At 36.5% G+C, this 26,258-nt stretch overlaps 1 protein-coding gene across 2 annotated transcripts in view; it reads left to right on the forward strand.

Moving 5' to 3' along the window:
* PIP4K2A (phosphatidylinositol-5-phosphate 4-kinase type 2 alpha) overlaps window positions 1-25,538 on the forward strand; it is a 107,820-nt gene extending 82,282 nt beyond the window's left edge. The window contains exons 5-10 of one of the 2 annotated variants that reach the window (XM_071428825.1): window positions 4,210-4,356; window positions 7,031-7,069; window positions 16,498-16,611; window positions 20,087-20,330; window positions 21,389-21,492; window positions 23,220-25,538. In XM_071428825.1, the coding sequence (XP_071284926.1) occupies window positions 4,210-4,356; window positions 7,031-7,069; window positions 16,498-16,611; window positions 20,087-20,330; window positions 21,389-21,492; window positions 23,220-23,300 (729 nt within the window). In that variant the 3' untranslated portion in view covers window positions 23,301-25,538. The remainder of the gene's footprint in view (window positions 1-4,209; window positions 4,357-7,030; window positions 7,070-16,497; window positions 16,612-20,086; window positions 20,331-21,388; window positions 21,493-23,219) is intronic. The other variant, XM_071428826.1, reaches the window with a different exon arrangement.
* Window positions 25,539-26,258: the final 720 nt, after the last annotated feature.

Here is a 26,258-nt window from a genome sequence, read left to right on the forward strand (position 1 = left end):
AAAAAATTTAGTGAAGGATATTTCTGACTGCAAACAAGAGGATATAAAAGAACAAGTTGAGCACAAAAATTACTATCAATGTCTAGCCTGCACAATGTCTAAAATAATTTTAAATAATTACATAACTTGCTATTCAGTTTCTTTAGTGGAAGTATCCTGGTGACGTACAGACTTGTCACATAATTCTGCTGGAATATCAAATGCTTGTCTTAATCATGATACCAAAATTTGTGAAAATTATATATAAAGGGGTAACAGAGAATGAGCATGTTCTGTATTTCTGAATTAATGTCTGCCAAATAGGGCTGTGAGAAATAGGAATACTGACTTTTCACACAGAATGAAGATAGATATAATTCAGGATTTAATCTGCACCAATATCAAATCATTCCACAGATGATCTCCAAGTGGAGGAGAAATGGTAGAAACAGAAATTTTATTCTGTGTTTTTCCAAAAAGAGCCAAAAGTAGTATAACTTCTTTGCCAATTAATGGTATGCATTATGTTATCTTATTATGTATCTGATACCTTACTAGCATTGCCATAGGGAAGCAAGAAGCTAGTTAGATTGGTAAAGTTTTATTCTTACTAAGGAATCTTGAAGCTGTATTTATACAAAAATTAATGGGAAATAGGCTCATAAAGAATTTCTTACTAATTTTCAACTTGAAGCATGGGGTTCAAGAGAGTTCAGAAATTTCCTTATTTGAAATGTGCTGCACAGCTGATAAAATGTGTCAATATGCTGATGTTACTTTACTGTGTTAATAATAATATTGTCCTCGTGCTGTGCACAAACATGAAAATTGTCTGAATTAACAAAAGGAAATTATGGGGTGTTTATTACAACACTCATTTTTAAAAAATTATTTTGTTGCTGCATATAGACTTGTAAATGTATTAGCTGAGTATTACAGTTTTATTTAGCAAGTCTGCTTAGTAAAATTGTTTTAATGTTCTTTTTAGAAAAAAATTAAAGGAGTGAAGGTCTTTTTCTTTCACTGAAATTTAGCAGTCCTGTTAAGCATGTACTGGCTTATTTTCTAGGCTCACTTTTTTTCCAGCTGTGAGTGGGAAACTTCAGGAAATCATTCCTAAAAAGCACCTTGAGGTGACTAAATTGCTACTTCCTTTATATCAAGATGGACAAATTGAAAATCTGCCAACCACAGTCACCAGTGCAAGTCCTGCTGGACTCCCACCCAAACAGATGACACGTTTTGCCTCCTCTGTGATGCAGATATGGGGGATTGATAGTTGCAAAGGTAGGAAGTTCTAGACCAACCTTGTAGATGCTGAAAGCAAGTGGCATTCCTCCCTCTTTCTTTTGTCTCCCCATCAGGATAAGAAATACTGTCATAGGAAACACTGAAATAATTTTAGAGGCTTTTCTTTCAATTGCAATGGCATGAGTGTCCACAGTCAACAGTAAATAGGAAACAACTGTGCAGTACCTGGTCTGCTTTGAGAGGGTCTCTTAGAAGTCTGGGAGAGCACAGCCATGTCCCTTTTTATCCAGAGGAGCAATACTAGCAGAGCTTCTCATGTCTTGTGTTCCGTGCTGGTAACACTGCCCTTTCAGAAGTCTTTATTTGCACACTAAGATAATGAAACAACTGTGCTGGCAAAGAACAATCCCTAACTTACAAACAGGACTGAAGCAACTCTCACTAGTGGCCTTTTTGTCCTCATTACATAGTACAGAGCAGCTTGGGAGGGGGTTGTATACTGCTAACCAAGTACTTTATTGTATGATGTTGCAGCGGGTACGGTGCTCATGCTCTGGTAAGGGCATTGCCATTTTACAGATGGGTACACTTGGGACCAGAAAGGTTAAAATTGGAGTGTTAGCAGTAGCTAGGGTTGAAGAACCAGATTAAGTGGCAGTACTGTGGCAGTCACAGCTGAGAGGAAGGGCACAGGGTTACTAGTCTGGTACTCAAGATGCCTAGCTGGCATTCCTTCACATGGCACAAACTCTCTGTATGATTTTAGGTAGAGGTTCTGCATCTCAGATGCCCATATGGAAAACTGGAACAATAGTATTTATTTTAATTCAAATTCTGTAGTTAAAAGCCATAAGATTAGGAATTGCTGGGTCTATTAAAGAGTTGAGTAGCTAGAAGTTCTGTGACACTAAATTCTTGTTGGAAGCTAGATTCATTTTCATCTTGTAGAACATAATCATCTTAAAATAGAAGTCAGTTAATAAATGTTTCTATAGGAACAACCCTTCTTACATTCTATAAAGCTTTAAAAAAGTATTTACTTTTAGAATATATGCCAAGTACTTAACATTTATTAAAAAATAATCAATGCATTTTTGCTAGTATGGATTAGTACTTTTATGATTGGATCTTTAGCAGAAAGGATGGTCAAAATAGGTTGTTATAACTGTTTTGTGATGTTGTTAACAGCCCTATGACACTGAAAATCCTCCAAACTGAGAATTTCAACTTAAAACTTCAGTATTTTTTAAATACAGAAATCCTCCCAGGTGCAAACTGATCGATCTTTGTGCACTGCTTATGACTGACCTTGCTTTTGTGGCCTTTTACTGCCAGACTTCCATTTGTGGTTTGGGGCATACAATCATACTCCTTTCCTAAGATTCTGATTTGTATTCACTGAGTCTCTGCAGCACCTTAAGATAATTTGCCTATTCATAGGCAGCTGGAGCTTAAAAGTGCTTTGCTGTTAAGTGGCACAACTACATTGGTGACTGTGTTCTGTGCTTTAGGGTTTGAACCTCCAGTACAGCTCCAGGGCAGGGAGAAAGCAGAGTTAGAGCCCAAAATCTGCCAGCAAGATTTAACAGGGCTCATGAGTCAGTCAAAATTTGGTTCAACTGACAGTCAACAATTTCTATATTTGTTGTTCATTTCCTTTGTTTCTTGCTGGACAGGATTGTTTTCAGGATTCTTAAGTCAGTTTTTATTTTGCCAGTTTAAAGGTCTGTCTGTGATATGTGCAGATTCCAGTATAAAGTTAGTGAGAAGAATTCCTTAAAATTAGCAGAGGAGCCTAAAATCGCAAAATCTCAGGGGTTTCAAGAGCTTTGTTACAGAATTTGTTACCAAATACTACCTGCCTTTCTTAAACAACTGAAATTGCTTATTCAGTTGACTTGTTTTAAATTCTTCTAAAATCTGTGTTTCTAATAACTGGGTCACTTTGGCATAAAGGAACAGCAGCTTCAGAATGCAATTAATGTTTAAAAGCTGGCTGTTGGTTAGATTTTATGTTTCCTATGTGGGCCTTGGGTTTTTACATTTTCTCCAAGTTCCTGTTTGAGACTTGGTGCTAAGAGAAAAAGGAAAGCTGGCAAGTCCTTTCTGTTTTGTATCATTGTGGCTTAACTTTTCCTTGGTTCCACAAAATATATGAGTGAATGTTTCTGAGTAGGATTAATATAGTATGGGCATTTTTGTTCTGGGAATAAAAATTCATACTTCAATAGTTCTCATCATCAGTGTGTGTCTGCTTTTTCTGCTTCCTCCAGTGGTCTTTCTAATAGAACAATTACTTGTAAGGCAAGTGATCAGAAAAAAAAGGGACAGGTTGCAGGTGGCAAAATATTTCAAGGTTAATAGCCCATTTGTAATGGAGTATGGTGGCCTTAAGGAAATATAAGGATTCATAAATAAAAAAATACAGGGAATTTGCACTTCCTCTATTGACCCCAAAATGCAACCACCACATAGGAGCTAACAGAAAGTTGGTGATAATAAATAATACCCCTTGCTGGTGACAGCACCATGTGTGTTCATAAGCAAATACTGAGAATGGAGAAACATACGATTTAAATATGGTCTGGGAAAACACAATACAGGTTACAGCAGTGTGATGTTCAAAAAAATACTTGGGTTTTGACATAACTACCAAATATATGCTGTCTGCTTAGGTTTGCTTTTTGTGTTAACATAAAAGTTAAAAAGGTCTGTCCAATGGAGTCTCCTCTTTTTAGAAGACTGTGGAAGTTAAGAGCTATAAGTTCAGCAGTTTATGATTTTAATTTTTAGACATTAGCCTGAAAGCAGAATAACTTCCTCATGAGGTGGTTTGTTTTTCATAATTTTTGAAGGTTTGTCACCACACAAACATTCAGAAAAAAAATTTGTTTCTTGGTATTTTATATCTAAAATCTAAATATATATTTACGTAATATATGTCAATCCTAATTTTTGTTTTTCCTTTTCATTCTGCAGTTTATTGTGGAGTGTCATGGGAATACACTTCTTCCCCAGTTTTTGGGCATGTACCGGCTTACTGTGGATGGAGTTGAAGTATATATGGTTGTTACAAGGAATGTGTTCAGCCATCGTTTATCTGTTTATAGAAAATATGATTTAAAGGTGAGAAGTAACTGCTGATTAAATAACTGACAGAGTAGCTGAAAATCTTTACTGTAAATGTTAGATTATGCTGATGCTTGAATATTGCTCAGAATTTTAATTAATTTAAAATTGTGTCATGCAAGAGCCAGCATAACTTATTTCATTCTACACCTAGGTTTAGCAAAACTAAAGGGTGGTTTTATAGACATTATAGAAATTTATCTGTTTTGTGCATTTTTAAGTGCAGCAATTTAGCCAGGTATGTTTGCTAAATGTTGCTAGTGTTTAAAGGTAAAACCCTTCACACTAGTACAATAATAATTCTGCTTCTTACAGGTTTTTATCAACATTATGGAAAGCCACAGTTGATACTGCAGAGGGCATTTATAAAACAACTAAATAATAATAAATAAATAATAATAAATAAATGCTGCTAACAAAGTACACCACTATGGCAAAAGCTTAATAATTTATCCAATATTTAAAAAAAAAAAACCTCAAGTGAAAAGGAGAAGAGTCTTTGAAAAACCAAAACATCTGTTTTTATCATGAGATCTGTTTTAGTTTTGTTTCAGAAGTTTTATCTGTCATTGTAATTTTGACAGTAGTTAGTATACAGGGCTTACAACAAATACCCAAAATGTAGTCTTAGTCTTTCTACCCAAGGGATGGTATTTTAATTTCCTCTGTAAAGTATCCCCTTAGAAACCTACTTCTTTCTAATACGTTTAATTTCTATGTGCTGAACCACTAAGTGCATCTGCAGGCTTGCTTTAAGATGTTCATTTATCATTCTGTTTTAGGAGATTTGTAATGCTGTGTGATGGACCATCCTTTCCTACTGTCAAGTCTCCTTAGCAATTGCTTAGATAGTTGACTGAACTTGATTTATAAGAACTGATTTCCAGATTGTCAACAATTTACTTTCTGATATTCAGAAATATTGGCAGCAGTTGTTAGCAGAGAAAGTTTGTTTTTTTTAATTTGAGAGAACTGTGACTTAGAGCATCATAATATACAGATGCATTAAAAAGGGCATGAAAGCACAACAGGAAGAAAAAGTAATTATATACACTATGTTCTTAACATTGGTGTCAACAGCTATTTATGTTATTTACCTCTGTGAATGCTTCTGTAGTCTGTTCAGTTTGTCCAGCTGGACAGCACTGCTTTAACTTCTCATGCAATTCAAATTTAACATCAATATCATATTCCTCAAAACAAACTCCTTCACTGAACAGATTTATAGTGACACTGAATTTATTATAAATTACTTTTTCTTGTTATTCTTTGCTATGTCATCTGCGGTTGTAGATTCAGAGTCCTTTTTTGTACATGAATATTTTTGACACCAGTTTAGAACTCACTTTATAGCAAGAGTCTTACCTCTGTAGATACAAGAAAAAAAGACCACAAATCAGCACAGGATTTCAAGGGGATTTTTTGGCCATGGATGCATTTTGTTAAAATTATTTCAATGTCATTTTTTTACCAAATGTCATTTTTGACATCCTCCCTAATTTTCACTATTGTGACTCTTTTTTCCTTTTCCTTCAGTTTGGTTTTCAGTTGATCTTTTTTCTGGCCTAATAATCTGTTGAAGCACAGGATACAATATAAAAGATGTCTCCTGAGTAAACTGAAATGTTAGGCTTTTACCAGGCTTTATTATCATTTAAGAATAATTCAATGAAGTCCTTGCTTCAGGGCCATACATAATAACTAAGAAATCCTGTCCCATATATCTTTTCTCTCCATCACATCTGAGTTTTCTAAGTTTCTTTCCATAAACAGAATAAAACATGCTATAAAAGGCTGTGGTTGGGGATCCTCACATTCTTTAAACTAGCAGGACTCCACTCCAGCATTTCTTTACACAATGCACACCCTTTAACAACCAGCAGAGCTAATTTACCCATCTTTCAATGCCCAGTTACCATATCTGTAGTTACTATTTCTTGCAATGCTGTTACGTGATAAACACGTGCTGGGTATTTAAAAGTGTGTCCTGCTCCAAGAAATTTTTAAGGAAATTATATACAGTCTTCTTTTTTGTCAGCTCCAGGTTATTTAGAAAGCACCATATTGCTCACTAATTTTAATCTAAAAACTAAATTTAAAAAGAAAATCCAAAGTGTCTTTGGCAAGCACTGTAAAGTCCTGTGAATCCACAGTTGATCTCTTCTCTTCTTTTTAATCCATGTTGCTGTGAGATGCTTTGTTCTTGTTTCTACTTGATGATCTTTTAAATACTTTTGTGTTTAGATTGTGTGACATCCTTTTCAAATGTGTGTTACAAATGTCCAGACAGTTATACAGAATAGGCTAGTCCATACCCATACAGCTAAATTGGCACCAAAAAAAAAAGTTGAAAAGTCTGCCAAGCAAACTGAACTTCCAGCATGATACACTCAAAATGAGGATGACAGATGAGGAAAAGCTCCAAGAATTAGGAGGACAATAGAAGTAGAGCATTTGAGGATGTAATCCATCTTTCTTCTCTCATGATGCATCTTCTTCACATGATTGCAGCAGTTCAGCAGTCCTGGACATTCTACCTACCATATCACCTTCCTTTAAATCATTTCTCAAGTTCAAAAGGATACAGTTCATCCTCTTTTTGACCTGTTATAACATTTTCAAATTAGTTTCTGACATATGCACATTTTTAGATCCATTTTTTCTGTTTCAGGGCTCTACTGTGGCTCGAGAAGCCAGTGACAAAGAAAAGGTATGGTGCATTTCTGTTTCTTTTTCAATTAATTAACCTTCTGGCCAGACTCAGAACAAACATAACCAGTGCTGTTCTGACCCTTTCCTTTTTTTCTGCCATATTCTTCCCTCTTGAGTTCTACCTTATCCCTCTTTTATCTGTCCTCTATTTCCTGCAGACCTCTGAATATTGGTTTGCAAAGGTGTTGTAATTTCAGAGGTAAGTGAGCCAATCCTCTACCTCCTCCTTTTCCTTTTCTCTTCTCTTAGTTTCTTCAGGGCCTGCCCTGTGCTAGGAAAACATCAGAACTTTGTTCCCCTCTCTCCTTCTTCATCTTCTTTCTCTTCCTATTTAATATTGAGATTTATGAATACTCCATGTCAAGTAATGGAATTATATGATGAGACACCACCTCTAAACTGAGTGCAAGGATGAACCAAACCTTGAATTATGAGAACCCTTGGGTATGTAAAGCTCATACAAATGAGCAAGTGACTGACAGACTTAGATGTACATGTAGCTGTAATGAGAGACAGTCTCCCTCAAATTCTGGGTTGAAACTTTGCTCTAAACAGAAATAGATTGCTTTATTTTTCTCCACCTCCAACTTCAGTTCTTTTGGAAAATTTAATGTTATCAGTTTTTCTTTGTGGTTTTAGCAAAATAGCCAGATGGCATTTTAGGAGAGGTTTCTCTGGAGATTCTACAGATAATTGGAAGTGTAGCATAGTCTCCATCATCTGAGACTTTTTAGATTTCAAATTTGGGCAAGGTCTAACAACCCATGGCCTTTGTTTTCTTAATTTGTCCAAGCCCATTCCTCCTGAATTAGCATGAGCTCATTCAAGAGTTCTCTTAAGAGATTTCATTTTCTGTTGTCCCCAAATGCCATTCAGATCATTTGTTTTTCTCCTAAGCAGTAGTTGTGCCATGCCTGCCTCTCTGAGGCTTCTACAGTTCACACAACTGCACTAAAGGAGTGAGGGACATGCAGTAGCTGTCAGTTCTCACTGCATGAAAAACTCTGTGCAGGTTTTTCCACCTTTCCTAAGGCATGATGGAACACTTAAAATTCTTCTGAGCATTAGGCAGTACCACAGCCCCACCTGCAAGCTGCAGTTACCATTGCCAGCCATAGCTCTCTTCTGCTGTACCAGGCCCTCAAGATCATGTCTTGAATGGTCTCTTTTCTTTCTTTTGTCATCTGTTTTTGTTCTTGTTTAGTGGCAACTGTAGTGTTTTAAATGTGCAGGGAGTAACCCCTCAGTGTCTTAGAAACAATACCTCATGTCATTGAAAACCTCTGCTGTATTATTAAAATAATCTGATAGAACGGATGAGGACAAATTATTTGGATGGGACTGCTTTAGGTTGCAACATAAATGCTTGGACTAGTAACATAAAAATTTAAAAATATTATGTATGGTCACTATACAGATGTTTAGCAGAGTAGTTTTGAGCAATTTCTGGAATATGCCTCATAATAATAAATAGATTAATAATAGTACATGTATATTGTAGTTAATACATTGAGTGAGAACATTAAAGAAACAGTGCATAAATTTTGCTCCTGTGTAAGTTCATGGCAGAATTACTATTGAATTTGCTATAGATAAATTGAAACAAATTTGTGTTGTTTTATATAACTGCATAAAACAATTATTCTGTAAATCTAATGTGAAATCATAACTTCCATAAGGCAGATAACAAAAATTATCAACTTCACATCTAGAACCTTTCCTTTGATTTTGAATACTTCTCTGAAAATAATGTATAAAAGCCTCATCCCCCTAATTCTTACTGTGCTATTTTAATGGTGTGATTTCTTGGGGATGGAACTGCACAAAGGCTATGGATGTTGTAAGCACACAGTCTGAGGCTTTGGAAGCAGCTTTCTGTCACTCAGAATTCCCCTCAAACCCAGTGCAATGCAGGAGGGAAGTGACAAGCTTGCATTCAGAAAAAAGATTGCTAAGAAAGGAAATTATTGGGTAGCCTTCTACATTCATAGAGGGAACATCATTTTACACTTTGAGACTCTTAGGGATTCAAACAAGGGGAAATTAGTATTTTGCTTATTTCATGGGTTTTGTTTAAGTTTTGGAGTCTGCTGGTTGATTTGAAAGGGCCAGAATACATTTTGCCTGTGCATTGGAGATGTTCAGAAGGTTTGTCATCACTGTGATCTGAATCTCCTGCAGTAGGCATGACAACAGATTTACTCACTTAGACTACTCAAATCTAACACACAGCTTTTAGGTTTAGATAAAAAGGGTGTTGTATATTTATATGAATAGGTAAGGGAAGTCTGGTTCTGAAACTCTGAGCAGTGCCAAAGAGCTGCTGTCATGAGAGGTATTTCTGCACATGTGCCACTGATTCCAGGGCCTGAGGACTCTGTTGACCTGAATATGTAGATGATCCATTATTCCTGAGTGGCAAGTAGAGCCCTGTAGCATGGTTTTTTACTTCCATTTTTTCTTAAATAGATGTCAGTGTTTCAAACTTTTTGTTGTCATCTGTGAGAATCTCAAATCAATCTTAAGATTTGAAAACAACTGGAAAGGTTTGACTTGAAGGAAAGGGGGGGAGGTGTTTTAGCAAATTCTCTAAAGAGATTTTGGCATCTCCTATCATAGAAGAAATTGCCCATAGGGATTAAACAAAGCCAGACAATCTGAAAACCTGAGCTGGTGTAGTAAATTATTAGCTAATTTTTAGCCAGATGCAAGCTAAATCATCAATTTATTAATATTATCTTGAAATGACATTAATATTAATAAATTTCAATTAATGGCAGTATAATTAGTGATTATAACTGTATGGCTATTCACATGTGAGAGTAATAAAGGAAGCTTTTGGTACTAAAATGTATGGCTAAATTATCTGGCAATGCCTAGTTTTTAAATGGGCTTTTAAGTAATTCATATCAAGTTTCAAATGACAACATTCAAGTAATCAGATGGTTTTCAGAATACTAAGCATGATATATTTACTTCTCTTAAAGCTGCAGAAGACAGAAAACAAAAGAGCAAGTCTTTCAGTCACATTCTAATGCAGATAAATTTTAGATAAATTACTTTGTAGAGGCAAATTTGGTGAAATTTCTGTTCTTGAATCTTTTTCCTATCAAACTAAAAGTTACTTACTCAATTAATAAAGAAGAGACAAATATGCAAAAATATTTAATTGATAAGAAATCAGAGAAAATAGTATAATTCTTCATTACCTTAGTAGTGTAAAAGAGGTATTACTATTCAAACATTTTTTTAAATCAGTTTTTTAGGATGAAAAGTTGCCTGATTGAGAGTGGTACTTTTCCATCCTGTTTGCAGTTTGCCTCCTGTTTGACTGTCATCAGCTGTTTAATATCCTAACATATGGATGAGCAGTTCCAAAACTGTCATTTCAATGTTTTGTGATAATCAGTGCAGAAACAAGCACCAATCCCTTAAATTTCACCTTAACACACAATGACTTTCATTTGTGTAACAAATGATACTTTTAATAATAAAGACATCACTTTCTTGGCAACATGTATCATAACATACACTTACAGATGCCTTGGATTTTAAAAGAACAGTATGTTTCAACAGTTGTCAAATTCTGACAGCTGCTCCTTTTGACTTTTTGGGCTTTGCTACTCTTTTTAAAATTTTCATTATTTTAACAGTGGGCATTTTCTATTCATTCTTGGGACAATTTTGCCCTCTCAAGTGAAATGAGGATAATGCAGAACTCCCCAGGCCATCTAGCTGCTCACAATTATGCCATACTTGCAGTACAACATCAAATTAGCAGTAACAGCTGAGTCTACTTGTACTGATAAAAGAATCTAAGCTCTTGCTTCTGAGTGAGCAGTTCAGAAAGAAATTTGAAGAAGAAAAATAAATCCTAACTGAACTGGTGCCCACCACATTTCATCTTTCTCAAGCAATTTCAGAGATTATCACATGTTTTCCATCTAAAACTGGTTGCATTGCCACCTCTGTAGTATGTGTTGTTTCGTAAATCACCATTCAGAAGTGCAGTAAAATTATACTCAATACAATTGAATAAGGATTTTCTATTCAAGTTCCTTTTGGGAAAAAGATTGCCATAGTTGACAGCTATGTTACATTTTAATTAAATTGTATGCAAAGTACATAGCTGTGATAATTAGATTGGAAGTTGTCACTAGATGTTAACTTTATATATTAGAACATACAGTAATTAACTGATTTCTGAGAGGAAAGTATAACCTAAGGAAGAAGGGCTTTAGTAGAGGAACAGAGGAACAAGATCATTCAGTCTTGACTCCGTTTTTTTTTACTTTTGGTGTCACTATGTAAAACATTATTCAAGGTAGATCATTCCAACATCTGACCTCTTTTTTCCTGCTGTTTTAGATTACAAATTTCAGAACATTTTTGTACTTTAATTAGTGATTTCAGTCCACTTTATGTGCTGATCTCACACAAGAGACTTGTGAAGTGTCTGACATTTACCTGTGAAATAAATCTAAACATTGCAACGTACAGAGATTATAGTTTTCAAAACGTCACACTCCAAAGATAGGGAGAGACATTCAGGGTTTTGATTTCAGCATTTAGCCTTATTATGACACCAACCCCATTACAGTTTTTCAAAATAAATCACTAGTTTGCCTTTGTTTGGTTTTGAGGGGTGGGGGTGTTTTGTTTCATTTTTGTTTAGAAGTCTGCTTTCCATATGTTAAAAGAATTTAAAAAATAACAGGGGAATTTTGTGTTGCATTTTATATGTTACATGTTCATTTTGCAGCAGGAAGACATTAATGCTAGGGATAATTCTGGATGCATTTCCTTGAGCATTGAAAAGACAGTTTCTATTTTGGTACATGCTTGAGTACTTAACCCTTCTACAGCATCCTGCACAAATCTTTTTTTTTTCTACAGAAAATGCTTGTTGTACTGGCTAAAGTCATTCCAGTGTTTACCCTCAAACACTATTTTGGGGTTAGAGCTCTATTTCCATTGCCTTTTACAGACTTGTGATGTCAAGTTGAGCTGCAGACCCTTCATATGGGAGCCCCTGTCTAGGGCAAGGCAATTTGTACAACAAAAGTTTGGACCCAGCTCACAGAACTATTGAAGGCAAGAAACTGCATAATTCTAAAGGAAGTTATTCTTCCCTCTTGTAGGTGTAGTGACTCCAGAGTTTTGATTCAATTGAAAATCACCCGTTCCAAATTATTACAAACTATATTTAGTAGTATAGCCTTTTTTTCCCAAACACTGCCTTCCATATCTGCTGGTGAGCCCAGTACTTTAAAAAATGAAGGTGTATGTGGGTCATTTGCTGTTTAAAAAGCCCAGGGTGTGGACCTTCACTCTTGGCAGATGTTTTACATAATTTTCAAAAGTTATAAGTTGTAAGCCAAATTTTTCCATGATTAGCTGCATGAATAATGTGACTTGTGGCTAGTTCCAGAGAAAAAAATAAGGCTATGCAACATTTCTCCTAAAATCTAAACCTTGTCTTTGTTAGATAAGAAATTGCTGCCGAATCGTGAGGACAATTAGTCTTTTTTCCTTTTTCAATCACTTATTTGGAAACTTACCTGACCTACAGCTATTTTAGTAAGCTGCTTCCAAAATTGCCAGCATTAATGTTAGCAGTGACCATTATTTTTGATGTCATGAGGTATGCAAAATCACTTTGGGGGAAACAAAACTGCTAATATTCATTTCAACTCATTAGGATAGGATGCTGAATTGAGATATCTTAAATACACAAAAACTGTTACCATGTTCATAGAAGTAAAACTTCACCTGGCTCTTATATTTCAAGGGTTTGTTTTTTTTACCTCAAAACAGTATCAGCTCTTACACTATACTTTTATTTTGAATGAGGCTTTGCACATTCTGTCATCTTAGTTACTAAGAAATCTTTATTGATTTTTCAGCCTTTCAAAGGCAGTGAAATCTTCCTGCCATTAAAATTCTCTGTGACCATAGTAAACTTTGGAATGCAAACCTGAAGTGTGCTGATAACATGCTTTTTTAATAGATATTTTATATTTGTAAAAACTGTTGTGCCTTTCTTGCATCTTTAAGTAGGAGATTAAAAACAGTGGAGGTGGTTCAGAAAGAAAATCTATTATTAATTTAGTGGAAGTAGTTAGATGCTCATCTCCTGTGCAGCTCTTAAAATATTTAGTTCTTTAATGACAGTAATATGTTCGTTATAATGAATTACATTCTAGGAGAATCATTTTCCAGCAAGGATTTTGCTTCATTGGAAATATTTGAGACATCATAAAAAATTTACCATATCAATTATTTCATTAAAGCAAAGCCTCAATTTTTTTCATTCAGATAATGCTCTAAACTGCCACAGTGTGATTCTATTTGTGTTTATTTCAGCATGTAAGAAATTAACATAGTGGGATTTTTCATCACAAATGAATGTGTTCTTAATTCAGCATAACTACAAGAAGCCCCTCCTAGTTGAATATTTCATAGGTTTTGATTCTTAAATTCACAAATCAATTTTAAGACAAATTTCATTTAAAGTGCCACTAGAAACACTTCTACCAGTGTCTGTCATTAGTAATACGTGGGACTGCACCAGTATCCTAGGACTATTTGGCTTCAAATAAATAGGGAGAATAATATTGCCTAGTACACCAAAAAAAGGGGTTTGTCTAGTAGCACCTAGAAAGAGGGAAGAGAATAGGCTGGGGGGCATCATGCAAATAATGTAGTGAGGGCAACCACTGGCACAGAGCTTTTTAGTTTCAGTTGCTTAGATGGGATCCACTGCTTTTACTTTGTCCTTTTCTTCAGAACTGCCTTTTAACTTACATGGTTCTACACTTGCCAAGTCTTTATAACTATGGGTATTTGGGTGAATAAAAATTACCTCAGATAAATATTGTCAGAGGGATGATCGTGGTCTGGGGGAACCTGCCTACAAGGCAGTGAATAGTCAGGCTTTTTGGGAGTGCTGACTCACTGCCCAGAACATCCTTGGGAGTGCCCCTTGGGTCTTGTGATGACAGGCAAGAGCTGCAGCAGCACCAGCTTTGCTAGCTCACTTCTATTAAAAATAGGTTAGAGACAAGGTTAAAGTATTAACTTGCACAACTGGCTTACCAGCCCTAGCATCTTCCAGAGAAGACACTGCTTGTAATTTGAGTTTATTTTTGCCACCACAGGACTGTGCTCAGTGGCGAGGCAGCTTCCCCTCGCAGCCCCGCCGGTGTGGCTGGGGCTGTGCTCTGCGGGCAGCCTGCGGCACAGCCTGGAGGCAAACAAGCATCTCAGCATCTTAACCACAGCACATCCTCCCTCTGTGCTCACCCTCCAGCTTTAAACAGCACTAGTGGGGGGGTTTCTGTGTTAATGGGTTTGTTTCACTTTAACCTCTGCCTAATTTAATCAATAACTTGGATATACTAGCTGGAAAAATAATCTGGGGAATTTTTTAAGTGATTTTGGGCTAAAAATAAAGGAAGCTTGGTTTCCTGCATTCTTTTCATTATTGCTTCATCTTAAATTATTTCATCCAAATCTCCTCTCCATTCTTAAGCATCCCACGCACTGGATTCCATCCTCCAGTGTTGGCAACGTCCCTGGATCCACAGTCCTGCCTCTGTGCAATTAGCCCTGTCCATGGGACACTCTGCTCAATTGAGTATGGTAATCTCTACAGCTGTTAGCCTGGAATGCTTATCTGATGTTACCCCTGCTCCTTTTTGTCCTAAACCTCTTACTGAGTAGGCCAGAAAGAACATCAGTGTGCACTGTGTAGTCATATTGTGGTAAACAATTCATTGTGAGCTTCAGAAAGTGTCCAGCATTGTTTTTGAGTAAAGCAGGGGAGCACTGCTGAATGACTCTGGGACAGAGGAATGGTTCTAGCTCCATCTCAGCAGCTTGGGTGTTTGTTTTGTTGGGGTTTTTTTAATATAAATAGAAGATTGCTATTAGAGGGTATTTTAATGTATCAGAGTGTTCTAAATGCAAGACAATAATAATTCAGATCAGCCAGACTAGGACCTTTTTTTTTTTCAAACTTCATAGATATCCGGATGCTATGAATTTAATAATGGATTTGTAACTGTTACAATGTTACTAATTTCTCAAGTGGTTTTGAGCAGTTATTGGAAGAAAAGGATCACTTTTCTAAACAAAAGTAGCATTGTGGGATCTCAAGCAATTCACAAATTCCAGGTCAAAAAAAATGAATTTGGACAGCCGGGGAACTGAGTATTTTGGCCACCTCAGTGCACACAGCCCAACAGCAAAAAAAGCTTTTAGCCATTGTGAAGATCTGTAAGGGCCTCTCGGAGTCTGCTGTGGTGCTCACATTTTAATGCTGTGCTTTCCAAGATATACCTGTTGGAGTAGAGGAAAGAAGCTCTCAGGTTCTTTTCCTTGCTGTGTCATAGGAAGAAAATAAACTTCATGAAAAATACTATCTCCAGTATGATTATAAGCAATGTCTGACTAGTTAAACATATGAAGGACATTCCTGCAGGCTGTTAGCTGCCTTTTATTCCTAGGAGAAGGACTTTCAGATTAAGGGGAAATTGTTTTATTCGGGGTACTCACTAGTTCTTGGCCATTGACAGTTCATAGGAATTGCAGCACTGGTTGTTCTGTAACATTTTCTTTGTAAAGGAAACCTGTTCTTCCATACTATTGGTTAAAGGTGGGGCAGGGAGAAAGGCTGTTCGTTGCTCTTAATGGGCCAATTTTTTAAAAGCTCTGATTGCAGGAGTTAGTATTACTTCCAGCTTGCTTGACTGAATGTCCTGAAGGAACTGCTCTTTTGTTTGTCAGTTTGCTGGGGCTTTCTGAGTAAACATCCAGTCACTGCCCATTAAAAACAGAGCCCATTTGAGGTGTTGCAAATCACTTCATGAGGGAGTTGAAGATGAAGGTGATCAAGTTGCTCCAACATCAGGATTATTAATTACATGTTGAAGAGGCAGTGGTCTTCTCTGGCATTTGCTGCTTTTAAGCAGAATTTCATAACTCAATATTCATTTGATGCTTTCCAATGATTATTTGGTATTAGGCACTTGTGAATATTCACAGTGGTTGTGCAAAATGCAATCCTGTCTGACTTCCTCTGTAAGACCTGATGCAGGCCCTTTGTTATGAGGGATAGTTTCAGTTCACTTACTGCCACTTGCTTTGACAAATGACATCTTGGAAGAAGCTGGATGCAAATCAGTGTTCAATGCAAATCTGGTATTGAGTGGAGCTTTTGTCCTGGCTGCATTTGCTGCCCAGGTAACACATTCCTTCCAGGCCATTCCAGGAGGGGTAAGGTGAGCAAAGAGCTCTGTGGGTGCAGTTATGGAGAGCTGTGTGCCATGGAGGCACCTCAGGGGTGCCTTCTCAGGCACAGGGCCAGCAGCTTCACCACACTCCTTACAATCCTGCTCTTACAGGAATTTTGGTTTGTTTTAGGCCAAAGAGCTGCCGACGTTCAAAGACAATGATTTTATTAATGATGGCCAAAAGATTCATATTGATGAGAATAACAAAAAGATGTTCCTTGAGAAACTCAAAAAGGATGTTGAGGTAAGAATGTGCCTGTTCAGTTACATGGGATTAAAATGTGTGGCAAATTATGGATATCCCAGGAAATCATATGTGTAATTCATTAATAAAAGCTCTTGTTTATAAAACTGTAAACACTGACTGTTTTAAATGAAACACAATTTAAACTTTCAGGAGTTGATCACTGCTTTGCTGATGTGATAAATGGCTTGCTGCCATAGCTGGTTGCCATTCATTGTTCCTGCCTTGATGATGTGATGTTAAAATGCTGGTACTGCTTAGTACTTAAATGCTTTACAAGCCTAGTGCTTCCCAATGCCCCCAAGAGAGAGGTGAGTATTGTTAGTTGTATTTTACAGGTGGTGCTCCACCAGAGCTGAGGCCAGATATGGGCTGCAGTCCATAACAGAGGAAGGGCATCTGCCCTGCTCAAGCTGTGCATGCCCTTTTTGTTTCATGTTAGTAATCCAGTTTTAAATCATTCTAAGTATCACAACAGTAGAGTGCCTCAGTAATCTGAATACAGCAATTGGATTCTCGTTATCCTAATGTAGTCTTTCATATAAATTTGTATTTTACTTGGCTGAATATAGTAAATACTTGAAAGAAAAGTGTTAATGTATGAATTTATTGAAACATTTTCACTGATTTTGTTCAAATAATAAACATCAGACTAACTTGTTCACACAACTTGCCTTTAGTTTGCATAATTTAAAATATTTTTCCTAAACACAGTATTTTGCAGCTTTATACTCAAAAACTAAAATCTGTTTTCAAGTAAAAAGGCAGATTTGGAAAAGACTTGGTAGCAAAATGTGTCTGTGACTTAATAAGACTTTCAGCTATTTATATCAAAAGAGCTATGTGAATTGACTTTCCAAATTCTTCAGATTTTATCTCATTAGTTGTACAAAACAAAATACTGTTACTTTAGAATTTACCCAATAATTTGCTTCTGAGGAAATATAATTTCCCGTCATAGTAACAATGGGAAATTTATGGTGGTGAGGATGATGAAAACATAAATACTTTGTGAAATATCAATGTGTGTTTATTTTATATTTAAAATATTGTGCTCTACTGATGTCACAGCTCTAGAGATAAGTTTATTTGGGTTAAAATTTTGTGCTCTTTTAACATGTACTGCTGGTGCTGACTACTGCTTTTACAGCAAGTAGGTTGCAGATAATATCTTAAGTGTGTGGAAGGAATGTGGAAGATACTTTCTTACCCTGAAAAGTAGATTGTGTATGATCTATATCATTTACCAGACTGGGAATATAATGGCAGATTCCAGATTATGACTTGAGAGGTTGGTTTTATGGGTTTGAAGTTTATACAGAGAAATGTTTAATATCCATGTAAACCACTAGTGTGAAGTGATCTGGCTCCTGATTTTGACAATGGCAAGCTATTCTTTAACCTTGCTTTTCTTTTGTTGGTCCTTTTTGCCCTTGTTAGATAACAGATAGACACACTTTGTAACCAGTGTGTAAAAGCTCACATTTCACTACAATGAAAAGAAATGCACAACACTTAGTATATGATTATCTTATCAGACAGTATTTATAGTTAAACATGTAATGGAGTACTATTCTCAGCTATATAGCTTTATATCTGTTCTTGTTTTTTATTAATCTTTGTCTCAATATTTCTCTCCTAATCAAGTCCTGTGTCCCCTTCCTATGTTCAAACACAAGTTATTACTGCTGTTTTGGTGTTCCCTTGTCTGTGTTCCCATCTCCTTATTCCATTGCAGGTGTCCTGAGAAAAACTACATATTTTTTCCATTTAAATCAGATTTTTTTTTTCCTTGTGCTGAACTCCGTAAGTCTTTTTGTTGTTAGCAGCAGCAATTTTTTTTCCAAGAGCCATTCTCTTCTAATTTGTAGCTCACTGGTTTTTTTCCCAAGAGTCCATTCTCTTTCATGCTGTTCTGTATTATTATTAGTAGATTTTTTTTCCCTGTATTTACCAAGTAGTGAATAATATGCCTGGAGTTCTTCCACCCCATTGCCTTTGGCCAGTCTCATTTGTTTGTATTGTATATTGTTGTGTATCATCTCTTCAAACTTAGATCTCTTCCAGTCTTGTGAGAATCTATTGTTTTATTATATTGAAATAAATAATACTTAAATTTTTAAAAACCAGTTTCTTCTTCTTCTTAAAACCTCCTCTCAATCTTACAATATTTCTTCCAGCACTTGAATTTAGTTATCTCCAGCTCATCTCTTTTCTCAGAATCAGATTTTGACAAACTGGAGTTTCTCATTGCCCAGTATTTTATCTTTTTCATCCCCATCACTCTCTCTGTGCCAAAGTCTAGCTCAAATGCCTTCTTTCCCGGTCTGCTCTAACTTCCTTTTTATAACCAGTTAGAGTTTATAAAAACTGAAGCAATTTTTATTTTCAGCCACTTTCTCTGCATACCACAAGCATGGGCTTCACATTTTCATTTCAAACATTCAGTTTGAAATCACAGTGCTGCTTTTAAGCTGCAGCACAGCTCTGTCCTGCATGTCCTTTGCCCCCTTGAGCTGTTCACCCCATTTTTCTGCTTTTATACCTTCCTTATTTCCATCCTCCTCTTTCTGCCTTATGCTGTTCTCCTCAACTAAAATAACTCTTTGTTTGTACATGGAGTGTATTTATCTTTAGATTTCCTGAAATCTCCCATCCTTATTCTTTATTCAAAACCACCCTTTCATTCACATACATGTTTTACTTTCGTGATGTGAATCATGAGCCTGTCACTGTGAAGAGAATACAACATCATTTCATGTCTTCAGGGTGTGAAACTTCACAGCTTTCCACTGCAAGAATATTTGAATGGTTTTTATGATTCTTTAATAAGACTTAAAAGGGATTAAGAGTATGGGTTCAGCATCAGATCATAGCATGCTCTACACCTGATAGCACAGAGGCTGCTCTGGACACTGAGCAGTGACAGAGCAGTCCCCACCTCAAGTGCTGGCTGTGGTTTTGGGCACCACAACATAAGGAAGCTGTCCAAGGAGGCCAGAGAGGATGGTGCCCCAGCACCAAGCCTGACAGAGTTCAAGAAGCATTTGCTCAATATTCTCAGGCACATGGTGTGACCCCTGGGGATGTTTCTGTACAGCAGGGCCAAGAGTTGCACTTGATGGTCCTTGGGGGTCACTTCCAACCCAGGCTATTCTATCAATCTAATTTAACTGAAACAGTTAGGAGTAACAATTATTGGCTTGCAGGCACCCTGGTCTTCACTACTCACAGATTTTTTTTTTTCCCTGAGGCTTTTGGAAGAGTGGGCTACAGAATAAGTTTCAAGTAATTTCTGTGCTGCTAATACATTTTAGTAAAATCAGGTATCTCTTTGCCAGCTTTATCACTTAATCTTCCCTTTTGCTCTCTCTCAGAATTGTCTTAGAATTTTTTCTCAATTTGTGACACCTTTTTGTAAGTGGAGCTTATGTTTTTCAGCAATATTGATAGAATGCTTTTTATCACTTTCTAGTTCCTTGCTCAGTTAAAACTCATGGACTACAGCTTGCTGGTTGGAATTCATGATGTTGAAAGAGCTGAACAGGAAGAAGTAGAGTGTGAAGAGAATGATGGAGAAGAGGAAGGTGAAAGTGATGGGACCCACCCTATTGGAACCCCTCCAGACAGTCCAGGAAATACACTGAACAGCTCACTGCCTTTGGCTCCAGGGGAATTTGACCCAGCTATTGATGTTTATGGAATAAAATCCCATGAAAGTAAGCAGTAAGAAATATTTCCATGTTAAGGTGGTTTGATCCTTGCATCAGAATTCTAAAGTCCTCACAACCATGTAAAGGCAAATGTAAACTGAAAAACAAGTTGACTATGTGGAAAAGGAAATTTGCTCTTTGGTGGCAGCAGAAAGAAGAAGATTTCCATAATGCTTAGCTATTCTGGTTCACCAGTTCTTCAGCATTTAATTCATGGGGTTTTCATCCCTTTCAGAAAGTCTTGTAACTATAATTGGTCTTTTCTGGCAGATAACACTGTTAAACACAGTGTAAAAAGAATGAGAAAAGCAGTGTTCCAAGTTATATTTCTTTTTTTTGGTTGCTTTTTGAAAATTTGTGCAGTCATACCCAATTTCTGTGTTGCAGCTAAGAAAGTCTTCATAAGGAGTATGTAAGAAGCTTGAAACTGAGTTTAATGTTAGTGTATAAAATTAAGTATAACTGGGTACCTGTGGCAGTTCAATACAGGAAAGTTACCTTTTCTTTTTGTTTATAAGCATTGACATGGATAAATGCATGGTTTGATTCATAAAGAAAATATGATCTTTAGTTGCACCAAGAGAAGTTTAGGTTAGATGTCAGGAAAAAGTTCTTCACTGAAAGTGTGGTTGGGCACTGGAATTGTCTGCCCAGGGACATGGTGGAGTCACCATCCCTGGACATGTTTAAAAAAGGACTGGAGATGGCACTCAGTGCCTTGTTTTGGTTGATGAGGAGGTGTTAGGACATAGGTTGGACTTGATAATCTCAAAGGTCTTTTCCAGCCTTTTATTCTGTAATTCTTTGTTGACACAGAAGCATTACCTTTCATATAAAACTTCATATTTTTTCCACAAAAAAAAAAATTTCCATTTCACATTATATATGAGTGCAGTTAAACTCTGAATTAAGGACAGCTTGAGCTTGTGCTTTTTACACATCTTGATTATGACTGACATTGACCTGTCTTAGCTGCTGATTGAGTTGTACCAAGTCTCCTTTGTTAGAACTCGTTGTTAAGATGTTTCAGAAGTCCTTCTTACTGCCCTGTTTGCTGTTGGCAGATGCTCCCAGGAAGGAGGTGTACTTCATGGCCATTATTGACATTCTTACTCATTATGATGCAAAAAAGAAAGCTGCCCATGCTGCAAAGACAGTAAAGCATGGGGTAAGTATCTGGGTTGGTTTCTTCCTCTTACTCCATTTATATTCCTGTGTTTTTGTTTAGTGCTCTGATACTGGACAGTTCAGTAAAGCTAGGGAGAGGGGAAATAAATCCTACATTACATACTGAGAGTGGAACTGCTTTTTCAGCTGTGTGCACAGCTTTCTCACCCACAAAGAACTCTGGTGAGAAGCTTTTTAAGACTTTGTCCTAAATTTGTGAGATGCACCTTATTCTTGCAAACAAAGCCGTTCACCACTCTGTGAAAGCTGTCATGAATCTAATTTCAGATGCAGGGCCATAGTGATGGTTTCATTGCTTGGTACAGCCTGCTGAAAGTTACTTCTTCAACATATTACATGGCTCACTCTAGAAGACTTCTTCAGAAAAAAAAGTGCAATTTACAAAATCAGGCATGAAAATTTCGTTTACATATTAAATACTCAGAGACTGTTCAGTGAAGGCTTCTGCTTGACTGCCATTATTTAATTTTGACTGAAATTACTGCTTAGCAGCAAACACCAAAGAACCGTGGTGAAACAGCCGAGTCTTCCAGATTTATTATTTATGTCTACTGTTATCACTCCTGTGGTGATTTAACATTCAAATTTCATAAACTTCTTAAAAAAGAGCATATTCATTGATGAGGCTTAAATCCCTCCTGTGTCTAAGTGTCTAAAAGGTCAGGGCATTGTGGGAAATTTTAGGCAAAGGGCTCTGGGCTTTTTAGTTACAGTAGAGAATGATATGACCTACAAAGGCCTGTAGGAGGTATTTTTTTGTCTCTCTAAAGCAATGCTCTCATTACTCTCTGCTTTCTGGGCAGCTTAAAGTTGATGCAGACCATATGCAGCCATTATCTGGCAATTATTACTGAACTTTGAAAGTAGCAGAAAACTTTAAAAACTCACACTTCTGGCTTAAATAACAGATAGAAATATATTGTGAGTAACAGCTATGATTATTGAAGCTGATTGTGATTAGAACTTTTTGCAGAACATTAGTTTCATACATTCATTTTGTGTATTTCTCTGTCTCCACCCTGAGCCACGTGACACTGAAGTTCATTCATTAATTGCATGCATGCAACTTGCCTCTTTTCTAAAACAGGAAAAATATAAATAAAAATGTGGGTAAGGCTCTGAAAAACTCAAATAAAAATATTAATGAAATCATTACTTCATTGAAATAACAATTGTATGGCTTATTCAGTGAGTCCAGATTTAAATGCATAAACATTGAAAAAGTGTTACTCTTACCATGAATTTCAAACCAGGCTGTGTAGCATTCAGATAACAGTATGTATTACACAACTGTTGACATGTCAGATGTAAGTATGGCAATTCAGTCTTCTCTGTATGAAGGCACTGCTGCTCTAGGGACCAGAATCTGCTTGTGAATCACTGGGTAACATGGCTAATGTGCTGTAAAAATTCATATAGAAGACTGAAGTACAATGAAAGTAAAGAGAAGCACGGAAAGTAAAAAGAAAAATTTTCAGAAATGGAAGATAGCTGTCACAGGGGTGAGTACTGATTATCAGTGTCCTCCTGTGAAGCCTTAAAAGGTACCAGTAAGATTCTGCTTGAGGGTCACAATTTACAGTTTGCGTTTCTAGTCTCTGGTTCTGAAAACTGCACATGAAATTTATTAACATTTTCAATGACAAAAGCATCAACTAAAACACTGGTTTTTCCTTCTTTCTCCTCTTGTTCCAATTCTCTGTATAGGCTGGTGCAGAAATTTCAACTGTTAATCCAGAACAGTATTCAAAGCGCTTCTTGGACTTTATTGCCAACATCTTGACGTAACCTATCATGTTACATAGGACAGACACCAGACCTGGGGACAGCAGCAATGGCTACAAGTGTAGGGAAAAAAGGAACTCAGAGAAGCACTCATCTTACAGAAAGCAACCCCTTTGTTTACATCTGCTGGCAAAGATGACTGAAGTGGGGTGGAGTACTCGCTTTAACAGCTGCCTGATATTCCCAGCATAGTTCTAGCTATTTCTGACTCTTTTGTGTGTGCAAAAAAAAAAATTTAAAATAATTTAAATAAATAGAACAGCTTACTCAGAGTGCACTGTGACAGTAATACTCTGATGCTACCAGCTGAAATGGAATAAATGAGCAAAGAGGTGTGGGGTGGGGGTGGGGAAGAGTAAATGCATGTTAAATCTACAATATTGATATCAAACTGTAAACTGTGGATCAGTTTATATTTTGAAAAAAGATACATGACAGTATTCTTCATGATGATGATGATGATGATGGTGATAATAATGAAGACCTTACTGCGAATGTTACACTTACACCCTGCACACTGGCACTCCTTAAAAACACAGCTGCAACAGCCCTTGGTGCCGGAGGCTTTTCCCATTTGGTTCCTAGCAGTTGGGTTTTGTCCTTTTCTTTCCTCTCTCTCTTTTTTGTCTTCTTTTTCAGCACATTGCATCAGGAAGTTCAGCCTCTCAGACATCTGAGAGCTGGCATCTCTTACCTTACAAAGAGCTAACATAATTCATGCTATGTGTACATTTTTGCTATAGTAAACTTACATTAAGGGAAAACTTTGCTTATTTCTCTTTGTTACCTGAAGTTTTCATTTGTTTTATATTCTTGCAATATAGGAACTAATAATGTTACAAGTGTAAAAGTAGCTTATCTGAAGAAGTGCATAGTTTTGGGCAATAGTAGCTCCATCTTCTACCCATCCTGAAAGATGTGCACACTGATAGAAATTCCATTCCCTTGTAATTTACTGGGAATTTGAAGTTTAAATGCTTATGTTGTACTGTTGAAATAGCAGTATTTTATTATAGATTATCCCTTGAAAAATGAACCCTGAATTTTACTGTTTACATTATTAGGAAAGCAGGGATATTTCTGAATTTCAGAGCCGTGTACAAAATAAGACTTTTGAGTTTACATGTAAAGTTATTTTGCAGTACAAATGAAGTAATGTTTGTCATCTTCCAAGAGGTAATATGCAGTAGTGTACTAAAGTGAATGTCTCGCTCACCTCCATGATAGACTCTTTTACAATAAAATGCGAAAGGATATTTTGGAGGGATTTTTCCCAAGGTTGTCTTTCAGCATCAAAATGACCTGTCCTACCATTTACTCAATTTTGATTGTATAGTACATTGCCTGAAACTGTGCTGATCATGTTTAACTTGTTTAAAATTTTTAAACAACATTGTATTCCTTCTCCTCTTGTATTTTTCCCTGAAAGACTCCATGCTTGAAAGAGACAAATTTACATATGCTTAAAAGTTTATCTACTTATACACTGTGCTAAAGCTGTGCCTTTAAAATTTCTTTATTGAAATTGTTAGATTTTGTAGGCAACATAAGAGAAGTCAAATCTCCCTCTCATCATTTCTAACTGGGATCAGGAGTGCCAGCATGCCTTCTCCATAACCAGTGTCAGTGCTGCTCAGCCTGCAACTCTGCATAACCTGTGTTGTGGTTCACTTCAGAGGAGCCCCTGCAACAGCAGCCCCTTAATTACACTTCCAGTGGCCAAAGGCAATACTATCCCTGTTGCTGTGTACTAATTTTTCTTCCTTTCCCCAACCTTTCCCACAGGGATTTTTGTTACGTTTGACTTAGTGATGTCTGCAGCACTGTAATGTATGTGTATACTTTTGTATTGTATGTATTTAAATAAGTTGGTACTGTGGCTTGATTTTATTTTTTTTTCTCCTCTCCTTAAACACCCTGGTTGTCTATGTTCTCACCCAAGTTTCGTTTTCTGAAGCTTCTGAAGGTATGAGGCCACAGGGAGACCCTGGAGTAAAAAGAAGGTACTCAGAGTACATATTTAATTACGGCCAATGAGTGTACATTTTAGACCCTTTTAGACATTTACAACAAAACATTCTTTTTGTCTGTGTAGCATTTTTGTCACTCACTCTTGTTGATAAACTGTTTATTTGGACAGGGCAAGGAAGACTCATTATTGTGTATGTTAGTGCTTAGATTACACTCCAAACATGAGCAAGGCTTTATAAAATAAAGCACTTTGATGACTCACTAGGTAAATCCTTTGTTCTTGTGTTTCACCTGTGGTTTTGATTGCTTACAGATGAATTTTGGATGTTAAATGCCTGTATCACAAAGGAAAAAAAGTAAGACAATATTTAAACTTGAGATTTTTTCACTAGATTTTAAGATGCTTCTTCTATGCTTACTTTAAGGGGCTTGAAACATTTAGTCTCTGGGGTTTTGGGCTGAGACTGGCTCTGAGAGCAAATACTGAGGTTTGTAATTGGCAAATCTGTGGTCTAAATCCTAGTTTTAATAACAAAACAGCAAGATCATCCATGATAGTTGATTGATAGAAGGATTGGCAGAACTTCTTTAGCTATGATCTTATACTAAACCAATCATTTTTAAAATATTTGGGAATAAGTCCAAACTTTCATGGGAAGGAGGGAGGGATTTCTATTCTGGAATTTCAAGACACTGATTGTTGGGGCTTTCAGTGCATGGTACAGCCTGTGCTACACATTGTGGGCAAATGGCAGAAAAGTGTCTTTTTGTCTTTGTTCTGACTTAACTTTTAATTATTTTAATACATTTGTCACTTTCTGGTTTTTTTCAGTTTATTGCACAGATGTAGCAAAACAATATTTTTGGCAGTATTACATGTAAAATAGATGTCTGAATTAATGATAAAGTAGATATACCCCAGAGACAAGGTGGCTGAGAAGCTATTCTATTAAAAGTAGGTGAAACGATAGAGACTGGAGAGATTCAGCT

Source organism: Agelaius tricolor, unplaced genomic scaffold (genome assembly GCF_023055355.1).
Source record: "Agelaius tricolor isolate 1412-34295 unplaced genomic scaffold, bAgeTri1.0.p SCAF_6, whole genome shotgun sequence".
NCBI classification, from domain to species: Eukaryota; Metazoa; Chordata; class Aves; order Passeriformes; family Icteridae; genus Agelaius; species Agelaius tricolor.